General features: G+C 39.8%; 1 protein-coding gene across 4 annotated transcripts in view; it reads left to right on the top strand.

Annotated features, from left to right (window-relative positions):
• PTPRB (protein tyrosine phosphatase, receptor type, B) overlaps window positions 1–20,718 on the top strand; it is a 124,733-nt gene that overhangs the window by 54,203 nt on the left and 49,812 nt on the right. For all 4 annotated transcript variants that reach the window (XM_011929324.1, XM_011929327.1, XM_011929326.1 and 1 more), the window contains 6 exons: window positions 839–1,099; window positions 6,777–7,043; window positions 11,952–12,215; window positions 17,461–17,724; window positions 18,271–18,534; window positions 19,604–19,867. In XM_011929324.1, coding sequence (XP_011784714.1) covers window positions 839–1,099; window positions 6,777–7,043; window positions 11,952–12,215; window positions 17,461–17,724; window positions 18,271–18,534; window positions 19,604–19,867 — 1,584 coding nt within the window. The remainder of the gene's footprint in view (window positions 1–838; window positions 1,100–6,776; window positions 7,044–11,951; window positions 12,216–17,460; window positions 17,725–18,270; window positions 18,535–19,603; window positions 19,868–20,718) is intronic.

Genomic DNA, 20,718 nt, shown 5'->3' with positions numbered 1-20,718 from the left:
TTTTTGAGATGGAGTCTTGCTCTGTTGCCTAGACTGGAGTGCAGTGGCATGATCTCAGCTCACTGCAACCTCCACCTCCCGTGTTCAAGCAATTCTAATGCCTCAGCTTCCCGAGTAGCTGGGACTAGAGATGTGAGCCACCATGCCTGGCTAATTTTTGTATTTTTAGTAGAGATGGAGTTTTGCCATATTGGCCAGGAGGGTCTCAAACTCCTGACCTCAAGTGATCCACCCGCCTCGGCCTCCCAAAGTGTTGGGATTAGAGACGTGAGCCACTGCGCCCGACCAACACTTTATTCTTAATGTCTCCTAGAAATTGTAATAATAAAACCTTTTAAATGAATCAATGTTGAGACAAGTCCTCAATTAGATGCTATTATTGCCAGCCAACTCTACCTTCCATGAACACATCAGTGTCCCCCACCTCAGAAATGAGGGAAAGTTGCACTTGGTCTCCTCAACCTATGGGGGTAACAAATACTCCTAGCTCCACCTAAATACTCAAACAGGAACTCTTCTTTGTGATTTTGGGAATGACAAGATTGGAGTAAATATTTTTGTATTACAGAATCCATATAAAAAGAAACTCAAAGTATTATGTAGTCAAAAATCAATGACTCTTCTGGCAAGATGTTTTCCAATTGAGTCTGTATTTCTGGTTATAATACATGAACAAAGTTTTTTGTGATAAGATTTTGTTTTAATACTCAGAGACATACGTAAAGCAAATGTTGAACTGAAACACTCTTAAGGATGGAAGAGAAGAGCTCTCAAAAGTATACTCTATGAATGTGCCTGAGTCCATCAGTGACCCAAGTCTCCATTGCTTTTTCCTCAGTCCCCCTGGCTGTCCTCCAGCTTCGTGTCAAACATGCCAATGAAACCTCACTGAGCATCATATGGCAGCCCCCTGTAGCAGAATGGGAGAAATACATCATTTCCCTAGCTGACAGAGACCTCTTACTGATCCACAAGTCACTCTCCAAAGATGCCAAAGAATTCACTTTTACTGACCTGGTGCCTGGACGAAAATACATGGCTACAGTCACCAGTATTAGTGGAGACTTAGAAAATTCCTCTTCAGTAAAAGGAAGAACAGGTAATAACCTTTATAAATTTTACATTTTAAAGTGTTCTGTCTGCTGAATTACTATTTAACATGCAATTTACAAGTATTCATTAACTGCCTATTATGTACTAGGCATTGTTTTATGGATCCTTTCTATTGTGTTTGTTTTCTATTTTACCAATTTCAGTTCTTATCTTTATTAGTTCCTTCTTTTTACTTGGCTTGGATTTAGTTTCCTAAACTTGGAAAAGAGTAAAGAACAACCCTTCCAAGGAGTTTCACTGCAAAGGAGAGCAGAGAAATAGGGCAGCATCTAGAAGAGGAAGTATGGTTGAAAAGAGGATGATTTTTTAAAGGTAGAAGAAATAACAGCATGTTTTATGCTGGAGGGAATGATCTAGAAGATGTAGAAGGGGAATCATGATGATGTAAAGTGAGAGGGAAGAATTGCTGCAGTTTTTCCATGAGTAGGCAAGAGGTATTGGGATGTAGGGCACAAGTGGAGGAATTGGCTTTAGAAAGGAGCATGGGGAATCTAACTTCAGTGTCAGCTGGTGTATTAGTCTGTTTTCAGACTACTATAAAGATCCTACCCAAGACTGCGTAATTTATAAAGGAAAGAGGTTTAATTGACTCACAGTTCCACATGGCTGGGGAGGCCTCAGGAAACTTACAATCGTGGTGGAAGGTCAGTTAGAATGGCGATCATTAAAAAGTCAGGAAACAACAGGTGCTGGAGAGGATGTGGAGACATAGGAACACTACTACACTGTTGGTGGGACTGTAAACTAGTTCAACCATTGTGGAAGACAGTCTGGTGATTCCTCAAGGATCTAGAACTAGAAATACCATTTGAACAAGCCATCCCATTACTGGGTATATACCCAAAGGATTACAAATCATGCTGCTATAAAGACACATGTGCATATATGTTTATTGTGGCACTGTTCACAACAGCAAAGACTTGGAACCAACCCAAATGTCCATCAACGACAGACTGGATTAGGAAAATGTGGCACATATACACCATGGAATACTATGCAGCCATAAAAAAGGATGAGTTCATGTCCTTTGTAGGGATATGGATGAAGCTGGAAACCATCATTCTCAGCAACCTAACACACGAACAGAAAACCAAGCGCTGCATGTTCTCACTCATAGGTGGGAACTGAACAATGAGAACACTTGGACACAGGCTGGGGAACATCACACACTGGGGCCTGTTGTGGGGTGTGAGGAGGGGGGACAGGGTGGCATTAGGAGATATACCTAATGTAAATGACGAGTTAATGGGTACAGCACACCAACATGGAACATGTATACCTATTTAACAAACCTGCACGTTGTGCACATGTACCCTAGAACTTAAAGTATAATAAAATAAATAAATTAATTAATTTTAAAAAATCATGGTGGAAGGTGAAGGGGAACCAGGCACCTTCTTCGCAAGATGGCAGGAGGGGAAGTGATGGAGATCAAAGGGGAAAGAGCCCCTTATAAAACCATCAGATCTTGTGAGAAATCACTCACTCACATGAGAACATCATGGGGGAAACTGCTCCCATGATCCAGTCACCTTCCTCCCTGGACACATGCAGATTACAGTTCAAGATGAGATTTGGGTGGGGAGACAAAGCCAAACCACATCAGCTAGGGAAGAGAGAATATGTGGGTACAGATGCCAATAGGTGGATAGTTGTAGGGTGAGCAGTTATTTTCTAATTGCTCTCATTTTTTCAGTGTAATTGGAAGCAAAGTCATCAAGAAATCCCTTTTTAGATAGACCTTGTGGCTCACATCTGTAATCCCAACACTTTGGGATGCTGAAACGGGCAGATCTTGAGGCCAGGAATTCGAGACTAGCCTGGCCAATGTGACAAGACACGGTCTCTACTAAAACTACAAAAATTAGCTGGGAGTGGTGGCATGTACCTGTAATCCCAGATACTTGGGAGGCTGAGGCATAAGAATCACTTAAACCCAGGAGGTGGAGGTTGCATTGAGTCGAGATCCTGCCACTGCACGCCAGCCTGTGTGATAGAGCAACCCCCTGTCAAAAAAAAAAAAAAAAAAAAAATTCCTTTTTCAATGTATATACTGTTGTCCTGTATCTTATTTTTCTCTCCTCTTTTGATCCCACAAAAATATAGTTATTGCTTTATATAGTCAATATCTGTTTAGATTTACCTATCAATTTACTACCTTTTTTCTCATTTTTTCCTCCTGCATCTGAGACATTTTATCTGGGATTATTTTCATTTATTCTGTAGAACATTATTCAGATTTCTTCATTGAGAGTTTCTAGGGACAAACTCTCTCAAATTTTGTTTTTGCTGGGCATATTTTTATATAACTCTCATCTTTTTATAGCTCTTGGTCTTGAAAGATATTTTCCTTAAGTTCCAACTCTGTGTTTAAAGTTATTTTCTCTCAGCACATAGAAGATATTATTCTAGTCTTTCTGGGATTTATTGTTGCTGCTGAGTCAGCTATCAGTCTAATTGTTATTTCTCTGAGTCTGTTTGCTATGACTGATTTTTCACCTTTGGTGTTCAGTTGTTTCACAATAATAGTCAAGGTGTAGATATATGTCTTTTTGTTTCTCTTGCTTAAGATTGATTGGTATTTTTGTACTTTCCAATTAGTGTCTTTCTACAATCCTGGAAATTCTCAGCTATTAACTCTCCGATATTGCCTCTTGCCCCTTCTCCATTCTCCACTCTGTCATCTTCTGGTATTCTAGAACACACATATACGAGCACATCAATATATTTCATATTTTCCATGTGTTTTCTCTCTGAACTACAGTATAGGTAACTTTCTCATCTCTTTGATTCATTTCATTAATTCTTTCTTCAGCTCTGTCTAATCTATTTTAAAATCTACCCACTGTGTTTTAAATTTTAATTGTTACATTCTTCACTTTTAAGCATTCTCTGGCTCTCTTTCAAATTTATGTTGTGCTCTGTTGCCCTTTAGTTATATTTTCATTCCCCTCCTGTATTGTTATATGCAAATTAGCAATGTTTATTTTCCATCCTATGTCTGATAATTATAATAGCTGAAATCTTCAGGAGTTAAGTTCTGTTGTCTTTTGATTTTCCTGCCTTTTGTTTATGTTGCTTTATTTCTTTAAATGTATGTGATTTTTTTTTACCGTAAGCTTGTTTTCCCTAGAATTTTATTCTGTGGAAATTATTTAAGGCCATGTTTGAAGGTGAGTTTCAGAAGGAATTTTTATTTGATTCTTTCAGGTGCACAAGACTATCAAACCAGACCTACTTTAATCTAAATTGTCAACTTTAGGTTTTTTGATCACCTGGGTTTTATAAATTCAGGTTGCAAACACATTGAAACTATCTCAAGATTATGAATTCTCAGAGGAAATCATTTTCTCCATCCAGTATTAAGAAGGCTGAAGTTGTATAGGGAGTAAAGAGAGACTATTTATTTCACTTATACTTAGAATGTAGCTTTTCTAATGTTATGCAAGATCACCTATGAGTTTCTTCAGCCTGGAAAGATCTACACTTTACCTCCTTTCTCCAATATCCTGCAATGCCATAAAATCAAAACTTACATTTGCATTTGAAAGGTGCTCTCAACACAACAGTTTGCTTTATGATCCAGTTATCTCTCTATCCTTTACTTTTTGGCCTTTGAGAATCCCTTACATTCCTGACAAGTCATTCATTTACATTTTCGTATTTTATCCAATATGTATAGTTGTGTTTATTAAGGATTTTCATGGTGTCGAGCCTATCATACTGCCAGAAATGGAAGTTTAAGGCATTGTTTTAGACCTAAAGTCATTTTTATCATCCCCACCACCCATATTGCTGGCTCATATAGTAATGCATGTTTAACTTTGTAGAAAACTGCCAAACTGCTTTCCAAAGTGTTTGTGAAATTTTGCATTCCCACCAGCAGTGTATGAGATTTCCACTTCCTCCACATTCTCAGCATGTATTACATGATATTAGCAGTTTGTTTTAAAATTTAGCCATTCTACCCATTATAATAAGATAATGATAGCTCATGTGGTTTTAATTTGCCTTTTTCTGATGTCTAATGGCTTTGAGAATCCTTTCACAAGCTTATTTGTCACCCATTTATCTTTGGGGAAGTTTTTGTTCAAATATTTTGCTGAATTTTAAAATAGGATTGTTTGTTTGTCCTCGGTCAAAATGTTTTCTGTCGGTTTTTCATTTCGATGTCTAATTTATCAATTTTTGTCTTTCATAAATCATGCTGTGGTGTCATATCTAAAAATACTTGCCTAAATCAAGGTCACAAAGATTTTCTCCTAGAAGTTTATAGTTTTAGGTGTTAAATGTAGGTCTGCGACCCATTTTGAGTTAATTTTTATATATAATGTGAGATATGGGTGAAGGTTTTTTCTTTGCATATAGATACCTGGTAATTCCGGTCCTATGTATTGAAAAGACTATCTTTTCTCCATGAAATTGCCTTTGGATCTCTAAAAAAATCCATTGATAGCATATTTGTTCTTCTATTTCTGTACTCTCAATTCTGTTCCATCAATCTATGTTTCTGTCTGCCCTTTACCAGTATTATCCTGTCTTGATTACAAGATTTTTAGTGAAATCAGGTGGTGTTAGTCCTCTAACTTTATTCTTCTTTTTCAAAATTGCTTTGGATACTGTAGCTGTTTGCCTTTCTATAAAATTTAGAATTGAAATGGAATCTTTAGAATTATAATTGAATCTGATCAATATACAGTAGGATTTTTTTAATGAACACATTTGTAGAAGTCAATGAACTTTGAGAAAGAGGGGTGCCAAGGTTACAATCCCTTTGATTATTATAATTCAGGAAAGAGGCACAAAGAAGAATGTATGTTGACCAAGTGCCAACTTCAAGATCTGTGTATAAGATTTGTTAAACGATAAGTTGAAAGCAATAAATGTTGTTAATTAGGAAAAGGACACAGTCTTAGGGGTTAGACAAATCCAGCTTTCAGTTCCATGTTGGCTATTTGTTAGCACTGTGATATAAATTACTTACATTTTATGATCCTTGGTTTCCTTGTTAATAAATGGAATAATAAAATCAACTTTATAGAGTTCTGAATGGGTGTCAAATAATGTAACCTTCATGAGACATATAGCTCATAACTGGCACATAGTAGACGTTCAGTAGTTGTTGTTATTATTACTTTGTAATATACATTATTATAATTTATATTATTACATGTTCATATATAATAACAGCCCCTTTGAGAATGTGCCAGTATAGAACTAACCAGTTTGCTAGACCATACTCACCAGACTGAAGGGAATTCCCAGTACCACCCCAGAACAATCATTGGCTCAGGTAGATTAGATAGCTCTGAATTCTCGTGGGCTAAGGACAGATAAAATCATATTAACTAAGCAGTTTTCAAAAATAGCAGCCTTCATTATCTAAAATTTAAAACCAAAACCATTTAATAAGCATGCATCATCTCATCCTTGGATCCTAAATAATTTTGATTCCCTATATAAGCAGCTTTTTCAAAGTACTAAAGCTTCTCTAGAGGAGTAGTTCTCCATATGCCACAGGAAATAGAACTGAGAGTCTATAGCAACAACAAAAAAATTATTTTTAGCACTTTCAAGTCTGTCTCCATTTTTTGACTCATTTTTCTTACACTTTCTTAAGGTGACTAAGTGTCATTTGTTTTGTCTTCTGTCTACTGTTTTAGTGCCTGCCCAAGTGACTGACTTGCATGTGGCCAACCAAGGAATGACCAGTAGTCTGTTTACTAACTGGACCCAGGCACAAGGAGATGTAGAATTTTACCAAGTCTTACTGATCCATGAAAATGTGGTCATTAAAAATGAAAGCATCTCCAGTGAGACCAGCGGATACAGCTTCCACTCTCTCAAGTCCGGCAGCCTGTACTCCGTGGTAGTAACAACAGTGAGTGGAGGGATCTCTTCCCGACAAGTGGTGGTGGAGGGAAGAACAGGTAAGAAGTAGAGATATGTGTCTGTAACTTACTAAGATCTGAGTACATGAGACCCCTAATCAGAATATTATAGAAATATCCTAAAATCAGACTTATCCCTGGCCTTCCTAAAAGCTAAGTTTCAATGCCACCCAGAAGGTATATGGAATGGAAATTGGGCGATGGGTGATGGTAAGAGAGAATAAACTCTGAATTTTTTTTTTTTTGAGATGGAATTTCACTCTTGTTGCTCAGACTAGAGTGCAAAGGCATGATCTCGGCTCACCACAACCTCCACCTCCTGGGTTCAAGCGATTCTCCTACCTCAGCCTCCCAAGTAGCTGGGATTACAGGCATGTGCCACCACACCCGGCTAACTTTGTATTTTTAGTAGAGACAGGGTTTCTCCATGTTGGTCAGGCTGGTCTCGAACTCCCAACCTCAGGTGATCTGCCCGCCTTGGCCTCCCAAAGTGTTGGGATTACTGGCATGAGCCACCGCAGCTGGCTGAATATTTTAACGTCTCCAGTGAACATGTAAGAGCACCTCACTTGATGCCTAGACTTATCCCTTATTCAATTGATTTCCTTTGAAATGTTTATGTCCCCATAAAGGTAAATAATAACGAGATAAAAAACAAAACTAATCTCCCAAAGAAAGCATCTTTCACTCTTTTATATTCTTGGTTTGCAAGACATAAAAAGAAAATGATCTCCAATTAATATAGTCAGAGGTAGAGTTGATCTAATTTTCAGGTCTCATATATTTTCATAAGCAACATTAAACAAGTGCTTAATATGCTATCTAAACAATTTTTCTGGACCTTAAGAGCTCCCTGTTAGAAAGCTAAGTAAACAAATAAGTGTCATTATGGTCATGTGTGTCAGGGAGCCATGGCACCGAACCATTGTACGTAATACAATGAAAGAACATAAAAGTTAACATATATGATATATAAAATTTATGTTCATTTCTTAGAAAGAAAAAAATTACATAAAACCAATAGAAGCGGCCGGGCGCGGTGGCTCAAGCCTGTAATCCCAGCACTTTGGGAGGCCGAGACGGGTGGATCACGAGGTCAGGAGATCGAGACCATCATGGCTAACACGATGAAACCCCGTCTCTACTAAAAAATACAAAAACCGAGCCGGGCGAGGTGGCGGGCGCCTGTAGTCCCAGCTACTTGGGAGGCTGAGGCAGGAGAATGGTGTAAACCCAGGAGGCGGAGCTTGCAGTGAGCTGAGATCCGGCCACTGCACTCCAGCCCGGGCGACAGAGCGAGACTCTGTCTCAGGAAAAAAAAAAAAAAAAACCAATAGAAGCTTTGATAATTATTCGTGACCTTGTCTACTTAATTTTATATAATTATTGTTAAGTTGGATTTCAGGCTTCTCCTTCTGCATCCTCAACACTCAAATTCTATTTATCAGCTGCAGGCATCATAGATGCATCTCTTTCCAAAATCATGAATCTCACCTACTTAATGAACCCAGAAGACATTAACTTCATTAAATCTCCCAGGAGAACAATGAAGTCACTGAGATGTTTCAGAGTCTTGGTAGAAATTCACTGGTGTAGGCCCATTTCCCTCATTCTATGACAGCTGACATTGTCACCTGCATCTTTCTCTTCTTTTTTTTTTTCAAGAGTCTCATTTTGTCACCCGGCTGGAGTGCAGTGGCACGATCTTGGCTCACAGAAACCTCTGACTCCCTGGTTCAAGCGATTCTCCTGCCTCATTCTCTCTAGTAGCTGGGATTACAGGCACACACCACCACACCCCGCTAATTTTTGTACTTTTAGTAGAAACGGGGTTTCACCTTGTTGGCCAGGATGGTCTCGATCTCCTGACCTCGTGATCTGCCTGCCTCAGCCTCCCAAAGTGCTGGGATTACAGGTGTGAGCCATTGCGCCTGGCCCGTCACCTGCATCTTTCTCCCTGATATTTTCTTTCCTTTCTTTTAATGGCTCTTGGCACCATCCATTGGTGTGGCGTACTTGTTGGGGGGTGCTAAAAAGCTTAGCATGGAAATCAGGAGGCCTAGGTTTTGGTCCTAGCTGTGCTATTAACTTACTTCCCTAAGCTTCTGTGTTTTAATCCAGGCACAATAATTCACTTCTACCCTGGGTGTCAGAATAGGGAAGGAGAAATAATAAGAAGGCTGAGGAGAGGAGTGGAGGATGACCTTACATTCATTTCCCAGTGATGTGCAGTTTTATCAGTCACATTAGACTGATTTAATTCGTGCTTAGACACTGTATAATGTGGGTGTTCATGATTGGATGCCTCTATTGGTTGGGATCCAGTCTCCTACCATCTGTGGCTCTTCTTTGCTGTAGGTCCTGAGAGCTCTCCACATTTCTCCAGAGAATGGAGGTGGGAGAGGGGTACAACTCATCAGACTTGGGAGTAGACATTTCACTTCTACCCACATTCCACTGGCCAGAACTCAGTTACATGGCTGCATCTGACTGCGCGGCAGCCTGAGAAATGTAGTCTAGCTGTGTGTCACAAGGAAAGGAAACAGTTGGGGAACCATACTCTGCCACACAGGTTGATTCTCATTTTAAATACCACGAGGATTGTCCAACTTGTTGTGAGCTACTAAAATAGTCTAGTCTGTGCTATCTCTTGAAATAACTGGGCACTTTAAATAAGTGGGACTTACAATTATTTTTACATCTATATTTTAATTAGAATAAAGGTAAAGTATTTGACCCATATTATATCATGGAAGCATTTAAAAAAGGGACAAGAAATTATTTGAAGAATGGTCATAAAGTTTTGAGGAGAGAACCAAATATGAATAAATATGAGCATGAGTTATTTTACTCAAACATATGAAGAGTGCACATTATCATGATAAAGGAGGAAAATGGGAGACTTCTATAGAAGAATAATAATAGGGATTTTGAAAGGTGCCTCTTTTAGTAAATTTTGTACACAGTCAATTGTAAAGAATTCAGTGGCTATGGCCTTGATAATCCTTATCATCTCCTCAAATTGCTGAAATATTAGTCAATACTGAAATAATTTTGAAAGGTATTCTTATATTTCACTTGTTTCCACTGAGTTGAAACATATAAATAAACCCTCCTAGCTCAGATAAGATGGCAGAATATTTGAAATTAAAGATATTAGATATACTTAACAAGTCTAATTCTAATCTGGGAAAATGCTCATCCTAAAGGAAAAACAAATTTTGTATCTATTTTTTCTTAAACAAGTGAATCATATTTCTTCCAAAACTTTTGATAATTGTGTCTTTTCTAATAAAATGTTAGGGCCAGGTGCGGTGGCTCACATCTGTAATCCCAGCACTTTGGGAGGCCAAGGCAGGCGGATCACAAGGTCAGGAGATTGAGACCATCCTGACTAACATGATGAAACCCCATCTCTACTAAAAATACAAAAATTAGCTGGGCGTGGTGGCAGGTGCCTGTAGTCCCAGCTGCTCGGGAGGCTGAGGCAGGAGAATGGCATGAATCCAGGAGGCGGAGCTTGCAGTGAGCCGAGATCGCACCACTGCACTCCAGCCTGGGCGACAGAATGAGACTCCATCTCAAAAAAAAAAAAAAAAAAAAAAAAAAAGTAGTTGCAAATATTTCCAGCAGTTTTTAAAAACAAGCATAACGAGTTGCTTTTGAGAGCAACCAAAGGATGTATGGATGGCTGAACGGCAGAAGGAAGGAAAGAAAAAAGGAAGAAAATAAGGAAAGAAAAGGAAGGAAGAGATGTACCAATATATAAATCTCCTGGCTAAAAAGTTCAACTTTATATCTAGGAAATGTCCATATATGTGGATCAACATTACCAGAGTTGTTCACTAGAATGCAGTTTATAATTTTTAGTGATGGATAAGTGCTTTTAAGTACAAGGTATGCTTTGGGGCTTAATTCACAAAGTCAGAGCATATTACATTAGAAGGATTCTCAGAAGTCATCTAGCCAAATCCTGTCCATTTTAAGTGATGTACTGAAATTGACAATCACATGAAACTGTTAATCAGCTAATGATTACAACAGTAGTGCGGTTCATGTATACTGTAATATTTTACCCCATATTCATTTATGGCAGTACTATTTATGGGCACCTATTTCTGATATGTGGTTAAACTTTTACTCAATACTGCAGTTACTAATTTGCTGACTATACATCCAGCCAGAGAACTTCTTGAAGACATTCATGCCTTTTTTCATTTTTGTATACCTGACAAATAGCAGGTTCTCAGTAAACGTTTGTGACACTAATCCCCAATTCATATAAGCAAACGATTATAGTTGACATCAGAAAACCCATTATTGCCATAATAGTTCTTTTTGCCTTGGTTGGTCCAGCTTCCAGACTTCTTATTTCCAAGACAGGTTTTTAGACTTATTTTTTACCACTAGAGGGCAGGAAATGCTTTGCAAAGGGAAAACGGTCTCTCTTGTGTTTGCTATTACTTCCCGGGAATAAATAACTTCATCACAAGAAGATTGAAGCTATCCCAGTTTAAGGTCTTTAGAAAAGCTACCTTATTCTTCTCCTTTCCACTCAAACATTTTTGCTTTATTGGTAGGTTTTGTTCAAGTTGATTCATTTGGATTGTTGAAATATTTGTTCCCTTTCTTACAGGGAACCTTCTAAAACATTCTATAAAGATGCCTCCACTTGAAATGCTTTACAAACAACCCTATAAAAATTCAGTAGTGGCATCCTTGTATTTACGAGGCATCCCAAAGGCCTCCTGACATTTTTATTTTGATTAGCCTTCTGATGTAAGAACACTCAGCTTCTAGAAGCTGAGTGAAATCCTCACACTTCCTTGACCTCTTATGTAATCAGATTAGATCTTGAGTCGACGATTTGTGCTGACTGCAATAGACAACCCAAACTTTTGACTGTGTTTTTCTTTTTGAATCCCCCCCTACCTTTCAAACTCACAGTCCCTTCCAGTGTGAGTGGAGTAACGGTGAACAATTCCGGTCGTAATGACTACCTCAGCGTTTCCTGGCTGCCGGCGCCCGGAGATGTGGATAACTATGAGGTGACGTTGTCTCATGATGGCAGGGTGGTTCAGTCCCTTGTCATTGCCAAGTCTGTCAGAGAATGTTCCTTCAGCTCCCTCACCCCAGGCCGCCTTTACACCGTGACCGTAACTACAAGGAGTGGCAAGTATGAAAATCACTCCTTCAGCCAAGAGCGGACAGGTAAGGCTGTATGAAGGTTCAGGGCTCTGTAAGAACCAATTCACATGTGGCTCAGGGCACCACAGAGCTGTAGCAATTCTGTAATGATGGGATGAAAGGCCCTTGTGATCACAAAACTGTTATGGAGTCTTCGTATTTTAACCCAAGAAACTCCTTATGTGAGCAGACCCTGTGTGACTAGAATTTCTATTATATTCAAATAGCGTAAAAAGTATTCCCGTGGCCGGGCGCGGTGGCTCAAGCCTGTAATCCCAGCACTTTGGGAGGCCGAGACGGGTGGATCACGAGGTCAGGAGATCGAGACCATCCTGGCGAACACGGTGAAACCCCGTCTCTACTAAAAAATACAAAAAACTAGCCGGGCGAGGTGGCGGGCACCTGCAGTCCCAGCTACTCGGGAGGCTGAGGCAGGAGAATGGCGTAAACCCGGGAGGCGGAGCTTGCAGTGAGCTGAGATCGGGCCACTGCACTCCAGCCTGGGCGACAGAACGAGACTCCGTCTCAAAAAAAAAAAAAAAAAAAAAAAAAGTATTCCCGTTTGGCCGGGCATGGTGGCTCAAGCCTGTAATCCTAGCATTTTGGGAGACCAAGGCGGGTGGATCACAAGGTCAGGAGATCGAGACCATCCTGGCTGACACGGTGAAATACAAAAATTTATTCTACTCTCTACTAAAAATACAAAAAATTAGCTGGGCGTGCTGGCGGGCGCCTGTAGTCACAGCTACTCGGGAGGCTGAGGCAGGAGAATGGCATGAACCTGGGAGGTGGAGCTTGAACCTGGGAGGTGGAGCCTGCAGTGAGCCAAGATCGTGCCACTGCACTCCAGCCTGGGAGACAGTGAGACTCCGTCTCAAAAAAAAAAAAAAAAAGTATTCCCATCTATGGCCATCTATGGAGTACTTTTTGGTTGCTAGGGCCTGGCTTTATATGTCTTAAGTAACCCATATGAACGCCTTATTGAGATAGTCATTGTTATGATTCCCATTTTACAGATCAGGCAACCAAGGTTCAGGGAGGTCAAGTAACTTGCCCAGCTGTTTACCTTGTTAAACACCTAGTATGTTTCAGATCCTGGTTTTAAACCCAGTTCTGAATGACTCCAGTGCCTATAAAGCTCTCCATCCTAAAATCCATCCTGAAATGTCTGCTGGTCAAAACCACTATTCATCCTTTTTTACACAAGGTGAAAATGTGAACTTTTATGGTTCTGGGATTAGGGAGCAAAAATCTTAGCAAAGGAAATGAATGTTCAGTCCAATGTGCTGGAAAGAATTAAATTTAAATAGCTACCATTTTCCCAATATATTTATGCTTTCTGGGGTTTATACCTGAGATTTCTGCTTAAGGTTGGCATCAATACATTGTCAAATGTTTCCTACTAAGCTATGAGTTTATTTCTGTATTTTAAAATGTCAGTTTTTCCATGAAGTTCTGGGACAATTGTCCTTATCCTATTACATAGCACAGGACCTGGGACTTAGTAGGCACTCATTAAATATTTGGCAAAGGAATAATCAGAAATCACTTAGATCAGGGGTTCCACCTGGGAGTCCATGGTTCATGGGAGACTTTACGAATGTAGTAACCCCTGAAATTGTTTATGAAGTGGCTGGGGATAGGAAAGGTATATGCATTTCTTTGAGAAGAAAGAGTCCATGGCTTTTATCAGATTCTCATGATTTCTGTGACCCCCAAAAAGCTAAGAACCTCTGATTTATATTGTTACAGGATGCTGGCATTGAAGGGGTCCTTAGAATGATCTAATCATATTTCCCCATTTGGATATAAACGAAATCCCAGAGAAGGAGTGTGGCTTCTCCAAGATTGCAGGGCTGGCCGGTAGTGGAGCTCAGCCTACCTCCAGGGCTATGTCTGTTCCATCACGCTGTATCCTAGAGCACTAGTCAGGGATATAAAGAGATTATCCCTACCCTCGAATAATTTTAAGCCCAGTTACACTGACAATCACAATAATGACTTAGATCTGAAAAGCAGATTTCTATTTACAAAGCAGTCTTATGTCAGGGTCTCATGTTAATCAACTTGGAGCGTAAAAATCACCAGAAATTAAAGGATGTGTTACCTAACCACCAACCCCTTGCTTCCTTCCAATGTCAATTCATGATGATTTCCTATCCGTATGACTTTACTATTGCAAAGCCTTTTGCTGAGATTGATTTTAAATGCAAGAAAGTGATTCTTTATTCAGTGCATCCTCTTGATTCCTTGACCAGCATGAACTTGGACTTGGTGCATGACTAATGGAGGCAAGTCATTGCCCCCGACAAATCAGTTTAACTGGAGAGTCATGTCTGAGTTGTTCTCTTGATGATTTTGGCTGATTATCTTAATGCCCTTTGCCATTTCTGATGCTCTTGTTTTACACTTTGGGTGAAAATACCAATATTTCTAATTCTGTATCACATCATCTCACTGTGTAGCAAGGCAGGTCTCCACAAATTATCCCCTGTTCCACCCGGTGAGCTCCTTATTGACTTAACGTGATATTCAGCCAGGTTTTTCTTCCTGCAATAGTTGCTTTGCCTTCAGCAAATTGCCTGGATCATTGACCTTTCTTAGCCCATGCATGCCACTTCATAATTTCCTCTCCTTAACTCTGTGATGACTGTATTCTAACAACACTGTAATTGGTTTTAGGTAAATATCTTGGAGAAAGCGTATCTGTCCTTGCTCCATATCTGTGGTGAGCTATATTCCAAATACTAATCAGTAAACACAATGCAACAAAGGATGCTAATGCAACTTGTAGGTGTGAGAAGCATATGAAAAATGGAGCTTCTATGCCAAAATACTGAAATTTCTGGATCATTTCATGATTTGAGAAAAAGTAGAGGAGAAAAATTGGACACAGTCTTGGCATGTGGTCAGATCAGAAACCCCTAATACATACCAAATACAGAGAGAGGCTGTACAGGCCTAGAGGACATGGTAGTATTGGGATAAGAGTTTAGTACCCTGGATCCGAGTTCATGCCTCTTTTCAATGCTCCTCCTCAAATATGTATAATGTCCAGTTACAGTGAAATAGTAATGAATCTGTGGCCTACTGTTGAATTAAAATTCAGCCCCAAATGGAAAAATGAAATCTCCTTAATATCATGCTCTAAATACAGAATTGCCTTGTTCCACAGCGTTCCTAGTAACATGCATATATTTATGTACTGGTTGGGGAGGGAACCACAGATATACAGAATGGTTTTGTTTATATATTAGAAAGAACCTCACATACACAAAATTGTATTAATCATAATTCTTGGTTCAAGAAACCATGCATCCCCTCACAGGCCGAGGTGGGCGAATCATGAGGTCAGGAGTTCGAGACCAGCTTGGCCAATATGGTGAAACCCCATCTCTACTAAAAATATAAAAAACTAGCTAGGCATAGTGGCAGGCACCTGTAATCCCAGCTACTTGGGAGGCTGAGGCAGGAGAATCACTTGAACCAGAAGGTGGAGTTTCCAGTGAGCCAACATAACATCACTGCACTCCAGCCTGGGTGACAGAGTGATGTCTCAAAAAAAAAAAAAAGGAAAAGAAAAAAGAAACCATGCATCAACTGCCACCTTTACTTTTTAGGCATCTAGTTAGTAATTTTTAATAATTTAACATACACACAAGAAACCAACCACTACCTAAAATAAAAGCTAGGATCTTGACAATAACCTACATCAAAATATGTGGTCCCCACCTCACAAATTCACTCAAAAGTAGCCAACATCTTGACTCCTATGTTCACCTCTCGCTTGCTTTCCATCTTGCATAGTTTTATTGGATTTATATACAGGCCTAAAATTATTGGTTTTAAAATTTTTTGTTGTTTTTAACATTATTTAAAAGGTATTTTTAATGCAGTATTTAATATCAGGGACTTAGATGTTTTACTTATTATATAGATAAGATTCATCCATATTTTGTTTTGATATTAGGGACAAGAAATCCCTATTTTTGTGTTTTGAGTTAAGGAATTAATTATAACTATTATATAACATTCACTGTGTATGTGTATGTGTGTATATGTATATATTCTTTATCCAGTCTCCTGTACATATTCTTCCACACTTGGTTTTTATAGAGTTTTTTTATTTTGCCAGTCAAATGGATATAAAACAGTATTTCACTGTGGTTTTGAATTGCATTTCCTTGATCACCAATAATGTGGAAAATCTCTTCATTTATTATGCAATTAACCATATGTGTTTCTTCTTCCGTTTTTATTTTTCTTTTCTTTTCTTTTTTTTTTTTTTGAGACGGAGTCTCGCTCTGTCGCCCAGGCTGGAGTGCAGTGGCCGGATCTCAGCTCACTGCAAGCTCCGCCTCCCGGGTTTACGCCATTCTCCTGCCTCAGCCTCCTGAGTAGCTGGGACTACAGGCGCCCGCCACCTCGCCCGGCTAGTTTTTTGTATTTTTAGTAGAGACAGGGTTTCACCATGTTAGCCAGGATGGTCTCGAACTCCTGACCTCATGATCCACCCGTCTTGGCCTCCCAAAGTGCTGGGATTACAGGCTTGAGCCACCGCGCCCAGCCTCTTTTTTTTTTTTTTTTTAATGAGACAGAGTCTTGCTCCATCACCCAGGCTGGAGTGCAGGGGCTTGATGTGATCTCAGCTCACCGCAACCTGCTCCTCCTGGGTTCGAGTGATTCTTCCATCTCAGCCTCCCGAGTAGCTGGAACTACAGGTGTGCACCACCATGCCCTGCTAATTTTTGTGTTTTAGTGGAGATGGGCTTTCACCATGTTGGCCAGGCTGTTCTCAAACTTCTGACCTCAAGTGATCTGCCAGCCTCAGCCTCCCAAAGTGTTAGGATTATAGGTGTGAGCCACCGTGCATAGCCTCATTTTTTTTTTTTGGTGGGGATTGGGGAGATTGCTTATATTCTTCTTAGTAACTTTTGAGTCAGCAAGGTATGCTGGAATTATCTATATCATTTACCATCACTCATATTAATCATCAGCCATCATGTTTAATGTTCCATCTTATACATGACATTTTGTGCAGGCAAACAGCAGGCTTAGAATGAGTTCATCAGCTTCTGTTAAAAGATCCATTTAATCACTCCACACAGTGTAACAGTCTTTCCCCTCCAGAAATTTGTGATCTAAGGTCTAAGATTTTTCTTTTTAATACACACAATAATATTCTCTTTTATTGTCCTGGGTTGTCATCTGTGATCAATTACTCACTCAGAATTAATACATATTTAGTCATTCTCTGTTTCCTTTTCAGTGCCTGACAAAGTCCAAGGAGTCAGTGTTAGCAACTCAGCCAGGAGTGACTATTTAAGGGTATCCTGGGTGCATGCCACTGGAGACTTTGATCACTATGAAGTCACCATTAAAAACAAAAACAACTTCATTGAAACCAAAAGCATTCCAAAGTCGGAAAACGAATGTGTATTTGTTCAGCTAGTCCCTGGACGGTTGTACAGTGTCACTGTTACTACAAAAAGTGGACAATATGAAGCCAGTGAACAAGGGAATGGGAGAACAAGTAAGTGAAACGATTGCAAAATCCGACAGTTGGTTGGACTTGAAAGTCTCTGAGTAATTTATCTGAACCTTGAATGTTTTTTGCTTATTCATTAGTACATTACATTCCCAGTAAGTCTCACTTGGCGCTAACATCATTTAGCCAAGCCATGGCCTATAATTACAGAATATTTATTGGTAGATAAAAGCAAACATAGTGAGAGAGCGAGAGAGCAAGAAGGCTAAATGTCCCATTTGTCTTCCCTGTCTTCCTGCATCATGGCATTTAAATTCTAGACTTCTTGTTTTATCTTATGGTCGAGATCATAACTCATTTTATAATTATGTTCTACCAATGCTGATCATGTAACATTTATGTCAGGGAAAAAAAATTACAATTTTAATAGCTGCTTCCAATTTTTCTTGTTTAATTATGCATGAAGTAGTGCTAGTGGTTTATTTGGGGAAGGGAGATGTTGCCAGTTCCTTGAATGTGATTCATAAATTATTATGTAGGTAAACTCTGATCAGTTCCTTTCCTGAAATGTCTTCTCATTTTTCTCCCTAGTTCCAGAGCCTGTTAAGGATCTAACATTGCGGAACAGGAGCACTGAAGACTTGCATGTGACTTGGTCAGGAGCTAATGGGGATGTTGACCAGTATGAGATCCAGCTGCTCTTCAATGACATGAAAGTATTCCCTCCTTTTCACCTTGTAAATACTGCAACTGAGTATCGATTTACTTCCCTAACACCGGGCCGCCAATACAAAATTCTTGTGTTGACGATTAGTGGAGATGTACAGCAGTCAGCCTTCATTGAGGGCTTCACAGGTAATGTGAAATATTGTTCTTGAACCTGAACAGATGCAGTGGTGTATTTAACTTTTGGGTAGTCTGGGCATTTCGACTGAGGATTTGGAAGGGTAAAAGGGAGAGATCAAGAAGGGACAAAGTCATCTTGATAGTGACAATGATGTTGTCCAACCTGGATAAACGAAAATAAAGTATGATGTCAGTGGCCGGGAGCGGGTGCTTTCAGAGAAATAGCAGTGAACTGGTGTGATTAGCTGTTGCTTGTGAGGCACACAGATTAAGAATTGTTACTTGGAAATCACTTCTTTATAACTCTTTTAGGAGTGTTGCCATAGTAGTTAACATGTACTGACAGTTCACCATGAACCAGACCATAGCAAAGCATTCTATGTCTACATCTTGTTCAGTCTTCACAATGCTTTGGGAGGCCGAGGCAGGAGGATAGCTTGAGCTCAGGAGTTCAAGCATAGCATGGACAACATGACAAAACCCTGTCTCTACAAAAAAATACAAAAAATTAGCCGGGCATGGTGGTGTGTGCCTGTAGTCCCATCTACTGGGAAGGTGGAGGTGGGAGGATCACCTGAGCCCAGGAGGTATAGGCTGCAGTGAGCCATAATCATGCACTGCACTCCAGGCTGGACAACAGAGCAAGACCCTGCCTCAAAAAATAAAATAAAATAAAATAAGAATCAATCTTCACAACTCTATTGGCTGGTTAGTATTATCATCACTGCCGTTTTTCCTAATGAAGAAACTGAGACTTACAGAGGTCAAGTAATTTGCCTGTAGTCCCACAGCTAGTGAGTGAGAAAACCAAAACTTGGACCAAGGCACCCTAACTAGCCCATCGCTATATAATTAGCATTCCTCATTTCCACTCACCGGCCTTGACTTCCCCCTAAGCTTTCCCCCATCAACTTCAGTTCACACAGAAAAATCAGAGAAAAGTGGCAAATTGTTACTTTCTTTTTCATGTGAATTCTCTCAGTGGGTACCAAAACATCAGAAGCATTCAAAACTTTGGTTGAAAATTTCAACAGTTCATTCTTTAAGTGATGACTTTTAAATTTCTTTTCTATTTTAGTTCCTAGTGCTGTCAAAAATATTCACATTTCTCCTAATGGAGCAACAGATAGCCTGACGGTGAACTGGACTCCTGGTGGGGGAGACGTTGATTCCTACACGGTGTCGGCATTCAGGCACAGTCAAAAGGTTGACTCTCAGACTGTTCCCAAGCACATCTTTGAGCACACGTTCCACAGACTGGAGGCCGGGGAGCAGTACCGGATCATGATTGCCTCAGTCAGCGGGTCCCTGAAGAATCAGATAAATGTGGTTGGGCGGACAGGTGAGCATCCACCTGGAGAAGGGCTAGATTGTAGAATGCCTCATGGTTCTCCAAAATGGGACAGTGAATGGGCTCAGCTATTCACAAACCCAAATTTAAACCCACCAAAGTTTGTATAATTCAATGGTTTCAAGAGCCTTACTCATTTGTTCTTTGCATTTTTCTCTTAATAGAGATCTTCAAAACAAATGAAGGGGAATCAGAAACCAAATCATTTGAACAAATTTTTATACTTGCTAAAGGATAATAACATTTTAAATTTTAACAAGCAGGCTGGGCACGGTGGCTCATGCCTGTAATCCCAGCACCGTGCCTGGAAGGCCAAGGCAGGTAGATTGCTTGAGTTCAGGAGTTTGAGGCTAGCCCAGACAACACAGCTAAACCGCATTTCTACTAAAAATACAAAAAATTAGCCAGGCGTGGTGGAGCACACCTGTACTTCCAGCTGCTTGGGAGGCTGAGGTGGAAGAATCACCTGAGCCTGGGAGGTCAAGACTGCAGTGAGCTGTGATCATGCCACTGCACTCCAGCCTGGGTAACCAGAGTGAGACCCTGTCTAAATAAATAAATAAATAAATAAATTTTAATATGGAGACTTCCATAATTATGCATTTTTCAAAAGTTCTACCTTTTAAGAACAAGTACACATCTGTGCCATCTACTTTACCTGGTAGAGCTAAAAAAAAAAACAAGTATCAAATGTATAAATAAATCTGTTTACATCAATATCACTATTCATGTATTATTTTTGAAAGATCTCGGGCCGGGCGCGGTGGCTCAAGCCTGTAATCCCAGCACTTTGGGAGGCCGAGACGGGTGGATCACGAGGTCAGGAGATCGAGACCATCCTG

Source organism: Colobus angolensis, unplaced genomic scaffold (assembly GCF_000951035.1).
Source record: "Colobus angolensis palliatus isolate OR3802 unplaced genomic scaffold, Cang.pa_1.0 Scaffold80, whole genome shotgun sequence".
Classification (NCBI taxonomy): Eukaryota; Metazoa; Chordata; class Mammalia; order Primates; family Cercopithecidae; genus Colobus; species Colobus angolensis.
The sequence above is the reverse complement of the archived record's forward strand: the minus strand, read 5'-3'. Positions and strand labels throughout refer to the sequence as shown.